Raw genomic sequence first — 6,553 nt, 5'->3', positions numbered from 1 at the left:
GGTTAAGGTGCTGAATTCCCAATGGCTGAAAACTGTTCAAGACTTGGACATGGCAGCTTAAAAATTCCTATAGGGAGTGTGTACATGTATGTCCAAAATCCCAAGTTGAAGATGGAGAAGAGATTGTGGCATGGTCATACTCCCTGGGGGCTGCTTTCTCACTCTCCTTTTCTCTGTCTCTCTAGAGATAGCATATGTACTATAGTAAAAGAACCTTCAAAATAATAAAAAAAGGAAAAGACCATTCTATTTGCAGGGCTTTTTTGTTTTGTTTTTAAGATTTATTTATTTATGTAATTTTATGTATGTATTTATGTATATACATTTTTGTAAAAGCAAATCAAACACCTTAAATCAGGATTGATCCCAGCCCTCCCAGGCCAGCTCTTCTAGGGTCAGGGAGGAAGTCATTTTGTTTTGTTGTTTTTTAATCACCATGCAGGTTATATGTTCTTCTGGTGGAATGACTAGAGCCCCCCACCAGTGACTTGCCTACAGAATACAGAGCTGGCTCCTGGAAACATTAATAGACTCTTTGACTTCTGCTCATTGGTCGAGCCTTTGCCCAGCTCCTTCCTAGCCCTACTCAAAGCAGATCCAAAGTAAACAAAGCACTAGCAAAAACCCTAGTTACTACTTCTCAACTCTCCTAGATAAGAGGAATCTTCTATCACCTGGACTGAGAACCCACACCCTAAAGACGCATTCTCGTAGAGTGTATGGTGGGAGTATGTGCAGGTGATAAAATGGCTTGAATGAAAATAAGAGCCACTGGTTCCCATCTGCAGCTTCAACTTCCAGTGCCTTCAGCTGTGGACATGTGCAGAAGAGAAGGGAAGAGTGATGGGAAGGGCAAGGAAGGGGCTCCTTGCGACAGTAGTCTGCCCGCTTGGCTTCACTTCTTGCCCTTGCCCTTGGACAGTCATGGACTTACATAGCTTCACACAATCTCTTCATTCGCCAAGAACTATATAGGCTTGATAGACTTCAAGTTCTTGTCCAATTCATAGACAATGGAGATACCAGTCTGGAGGTTCAGTTCCATGATAGTCTCCAGGAGATCCTCCAGATGCTTGAAATTTCCTGAAGGTTACTGCCATGGGCTCAATTAGTACCCATTTCCCCTCTTAGATCTGGGAAACTATTTCATCATTCCGAAAGGTCAAAGCTCTGGCAACTAATAGGAAGGCAGCTGACCTTCAGTGAAGTCTGCAAATCTGCAATCCTTACTGATGCTGCTGCAGGAGGGACAGTAAGGCTCCATTGGGTTCGTGGGACAGCACAGAGGCACCTCCATATCCTTCCCTGGACCTCACCATGCTTGAAGACTGTTTCTCCTTTATTAAGGCCAGTGAAATCCCGTAATTCCATTCACTGAGGTGCCAAGTCCTCACTACTGGCAGTCGCATCTGGTCAGTGGCATCCAGTGCATTCTGAAAGGTCCAGATCACACTCTTGCCTGAACTGAGGTGAAGCAGATGTCAAAGTCACAGCCAGCATCTTGCAGCACCTGCCAGCTGGGCTTGAAGTCAGCATTATACCAGACACCAAAGCAGTTCTCCGGGTTTGTAGTGCTCTCACACTGCTAGATGGGCACCAGCCTGGAGGTGGCCATGGCAACAGCTGGGGATGCTACACCAACAGGGCTGGGGAGATTCTGAAGTCACAGCCCACCCTCCCAGTCACACCTGCGTCCTCCCTGAGGTTATTTTCATAAATCTAACTAATCATTCCATAATATACATGCACTTCCATACAACAGAAATAGGAAATAGAGAATAGTATCATTTCAAAGTCTCCTGACTACCTATATTCTCCAAATGAAAGGTGATTTAAGAAATAAGCTTTCAGTTCACCCAGCTGAGACTCATTTACAATTTAATGCACTTAAATGTGAATCACATCAAGCTTTTTTTAAAGTTTTCTTTGAACTAACAAATAAAAAGTATATAGACAGATAAATAAATAAGTAATATATATAAACATATACACCATGAAGTTCTGTATTGTGTAGTTTAGCTAAAGCCAATTAGCAGTATGCACACTTCACTATTACATGCATACCTCTTGTATCTTTTTGTGTGTGGTGAACACACTTAAGATCTACTCTTGTGTTTTCGAGTACTGATTAGTTTTTTGTTTTTGTTTTTGTTTTGTTTTTTATCTGAATCAGGTATGGAACCTCCTATACTAACATTCAGACTTTGCAGAAAGAGAGTGCTAGAATCTTGGGTTAAAAAAGCACAGATGAATTTAAAAGATTTGTTTTATAAAGACCTAAGTCTAATGTGTACAGTTCTGCTTTGCTTTCTATGACATTTTCCACAATGCCCACAAGTTGGTGTTAACAATATCAGAAGCAGATAAAAACAGGAAACTTTTCTTTATAGATATTTTGTAACCAGGGCTAAGGATTACTTATTTCCTAAAATAAGGAACTGGAAATGATGTCAGTGAAGGAATGAAATAGTAATACTTGAGACTTTTTCCTCAAAAAACACTAAAACTATCTTTAAACTTTTCTCAAAGCATAGATAGCAAGACTTAACGCCTCCTATTTTCTTGTACAATTCTATCACATGGAGGTTATGACACTAGAGGACTCACAGTTCACAGTACTTTTTAACAACTTTTGTCACTGCCAGGATCTCCAGAGACATCCCCTGAGAAAAGGAGTTACTACCAATCTCCTTCACGGAGAGGTGCATGTGTTTAGCAACCTAGTGGTGATGTGACAGAAACACCACAGTTTATGGATCTGTCCTTCTCCTCCATGATTCTCCCCCCACAGCATCAAAAACCTCAAATGACTGAGGTATATTTATACAGTCTTTCTTTTTTTCTGATTTATCAGAGGGCATGTGCACTAGCCAAAGAGAGAAAGAAAGAGAGGTAAAGTGAAAAGGTGGTCCTTCCATGGGGAATAATCTCTTCTCTTTCATTTCTCCATACAGGATTTTGGGCATGCACACACACATATACTCAAGACACTTTGTAAAGCTGCAGGGTCCAAGGCTTGAACTGTGCAGTCAGCCATGTGGGATCCAGATACTTTAACCACCATGCCACTAACTAGCCCTTTGTCAGTCTTAAGATTTACTTTCCCTTCTGCAAAGGAAAAGGGATAAAATACAAACTTGGTGACCAAGCCACAGAGACACTAGTAGTAGGGCACTGCTACATGAGGCTGAGTATACAAAGGAGGCCAAGGATTGCTTCCTGGACCAACCTAAACAGGCCAGATATAGCAGCGGACACCTATAATCCTAGCTAACTGCTAGGCTGGAGGAGGATAATGGCGTGGCAGGATCCTGTCAAAAACTGTCTCTCTTCTCCTCCTTGAAATAAATAAATAATAGAACCAGCAGATGAGGCAATGGTTCTGTGGCTGAACTCCCATGTAATCGACCGTGGTTCAAGTCCCAGACCTGGTGGCATAAACCTCACACTGGGCACATGTGCATGCATGCCCAAAATCCTGAGAGGAGGATGGAGGAAAAGGAATTGCAGCATAGCCAAGCATCCTCCCCCCCAGGGGGGCTGGTTTCTCACTTTCTGTCTCTTTCTCTGTCTCTCCCTGTCTCCCCCATGAACACAAGCACCCTATAGCAAAAATTTCTCTCAAAAAAAGAAAGAAGTAAAAAAGTAAATAAATAAGCAGGTGATAAATGATTGTGGGGTTCCTATTCAGGTTAAGTTTAACTCTGTGTGTGCTGGAGGACAGGACTGGGAGCAAGTGTGGAAAGGGATGGCTGATGAAAGAAACCCACCAGGGAAACAGGCTCACCTCTCAAGACAATCTCCTTGCTGAGCTCTGGCTTTCATGGCAAGGGGAAATGTTACATATGAAAGTACATCTCCCTCCCTTGGCTCCCCTTATTCTACAGCTTCCTGAGTGAAGTTCTTTTGTTTTGTTTTGTTTTGTTTTCAACAAAATGGGATAAATCTAGGGATCTGAAATGACAGCTCTAAAGTCTGAAGCAATGAAAAAAAGGCAACAAATTATAGCCCTGCTTGCAGCCCCACTAAAATATAAACAATGTCCACCTTCTATTTGGCCATAGAGCAGTACACATATATTTTACTTACTCTGTTACTGGGACTGCAATTTTTTTTTTTTTTACCAGAATAACAAATGATAACAAACATATAACTCACTGATTCTCTCTCTATTAAGACAGGAAGATGAAGTAGAAAGAACTTGTAAAAATTCTCCATCATCCCTCTAGAATTCTAGGATTGGGTATATTACAGGGGAAAAAACAACAGGACCAGCAGATGGTGTAACAGTTACATCACTAGACTCTCAAGTAGTAGATAGCGGTTCAAGTCCCAGACCTGGCAGTTTAAAACTTACACTAGGTACACATGCACACACGTGCCCAAATCCTGAGAGAATATAAAAGAAGGGACTATGGTGTGGCCATTCCCCGAGGGGGGGTGGGGTGTGATTTCTTGCGCTCTCTCTCTCACTCTCTCTCTCTCTCTCCAGGAAGTACACACACATTATAGGAACAATCTCTCTTTTTTAAAAAAAAGAGTAAAAACAATTAGTTGATAAAAACAATCTGAAGGCCTTGTAACTAATTTCTCAGTGCTTTTTTAGCCTACCATGAGTTCTTTCTTATTCACTAAACAAGCTATGCTAATATATAAAATATAAAGAGGAGGGAACCAGCAGTTAGCATAATGGCTATGTCGCTGGACTCCCATGTAGTCGACTGCGGTTCGCTTCCTGGACCCGGTGGCTTAAAACTCACGCCGGGCGCGTGTGCATGCGTGCCCAAGATCCCGAGAGGAGAAGGGATTGTGGCGTGACCATCTCCCCTGGGGGGTAATTTCTCGCTTTCTGTCTCTATGTCTCTTTGTCTGTCTGGCGACCGCACGCGCCCTATAGTGAAAATCTCTCAAAAAAAAAAAATTTAAAAAAATATATAAAAAGATGACTCGTGATTTAGTGACAGAAGATGAAATCTAAACTATGTTAAAGAGGGAAATAAGTCAAGGGACAGTGAAGAGTTCAACAGACTTGAGATCCAATGAAAGAGAAAAACTGTAGACGTGGTGGTAACGAGAGTGAGAGCTAAAAGGAGAGAGGTGATGATTAGCATGTAAGACACCTTCACAATTTAGGAAGCAATCAATGTGATAGTGGAGGTAAGGTCCAAGACGACTGACCACAGCTGAAACATGATGAAGGAGAAGATCAACACAAATGAGGAGGCCAAGGAACAGGGAAGGTGAATTTAACTAGGAGAGTATAATTTCACTGAAAATGGTAACACACATAAACTGTAAATATTTAAAAAATAATAAAAACAAAAAACTATCCACACACAGACTCTGATACACAGAGAACTACCTGTGATATTACAGGGGCCCTCCATTTCTATGGTTCTGTTTCCATGGATTAAATTTACCATGGGTAAAGTCCAGAGACACTCACTGTTATGAAATGGGGGAAGACGTGGCTCCCTACAAGAGAGATGCTGGGTTGGCCAGTACACCATAGTAATAGAGGCAGCTGAACCCCACATGGTCAGCTACACAGTTCAAATCCCAGACTTGGTGGCTTAGAAGATACATTGGACAGGGGCCAGCAGGTGGTATGGTTATTAAGGCACTGGACCCTCCCACATGGCTGACCATAGTTCAAGTCCCAGACCTGGTGGATTCCTTTTTCACTTTCCCTCTCTCTCTCTGTGTCTCTCTCTTTTTGTGTCTCTCTCTGGTCAAAGTAAAATAAATGAAGGAGGAATAAGTAAAATTAAAATAAATCATTTAAAAAAAAAAAAGAAGAAGGAGATACACTGGACATGTGTGCATACATGCCCAAAATCCTGAAGGGCAGGAGAGATGGAAGAGAAGTAACTGTGATGTGGCTTTCTCATTCCCCTTTCTTTCTTCCTGTCTCTCTTGTGAGTACACATGACTTCTGGCAAATTCAAAAATAAAAGAATAATAAAGGAGATGCTGAAGAAATTTACCTATACACTTGTCACCTGTATCTAATGCTAACATTAGGTACATCTAATCAAGAGATAATATAAAACATACAGGAGGGCCGCTGTGGCACAGCTGTGGAATAAGGCTCTGTAAGGTTGATCCACATGGAAAGTCTCCAGGTTCCCATCTGGAGTCCTCCCTGGGTGCAGTGGGCACGTGTATGCCCATGATCCAGGGTTGGCTGGAGCTGGAGATGGGTCATAACACTGGGACTCTGTTGGGGTGATATCTTTCTGTTTCTCTTTGTCTTTCATTCATGGAAAAAATAAATTGAAAAAATAAAATATATGGGAAGGTGTGTGCAGGTTACATGGAAATACTATGCCATTTTACAAAAGGGACTTGAACATCCGAAATTTGGTATTCACAGGAGCTCCTGGAACTAATCCCCTGCAGAGACTGAGGCACAACTGTTACAAACATACATATAACCTAATGAACAGCAGCAACATTATCAAAAGAAATGATAACATGTTCTTACTCTTTGAGCCGTTTCTGCTGCTGCAGCTGCCATTGCAGCAGCTTTAGCCTTCTCCGCTTCATCGTA

General features: G+C 41.8%; 1 protein-coding gene and 2 pseudogenes across 3 annotated transcripts in view; all 3 read right to left on the bottom strand.

Moving 5' to 3' along the window:
• LOC102488700 (phosphoglycerate mutase 1-like) overlaps positions 1-926 on the bottom strand; it is a 2,326-nt pseudogene extending 1,400 nt beyond the window's left edge.
• Positions 1-6,553, bottom strand: part of NDFIP2 (Nedd4 family interacting protein 2) — a 113,209-nt gene that overhangs the window by 24,403 nt on the left and 82,253 nt on the right. For all 3 annotated transcript variants that reach the window (XM_014584866.1, XM_027768931.1, XM_027768930.1), the window contains exon 5: positions 6,488-6,535. In XM_014584866.1, coding sequence (XP_014440352.1) covers positions 6,488-6,535 — 48 coding nt within the window. The remainder of the gene's footprint in view (positions 1-6,487; positions 6,536-6,553) is intronic.
• Positions 941-6,174, bottom strand: LOC102488282 (phosphoglycerate mutase 1-like; annotated as a pseudogene).

This window comes from Tupaia chinensis, unplaced genomic scaffold (genome assembly GCF_000334495.1).
Source record: "Tupaia chinensis unplaced genomic scaffold, TupChi_1.0 Scaffold148049_1, whole genome shotgun sequence".
Lineage (NCBI taxonomy): Eukaryota > Metazoa > Chordata > Mammalia > Scandentia > Tupaiidae > Tupaia > Tupaia belangeri.
The sequence above is the reverse complement of the archived record's forward strand: the minus strand, read 5'-3'. Positions and strand labels throughout refer to the sequence as shown.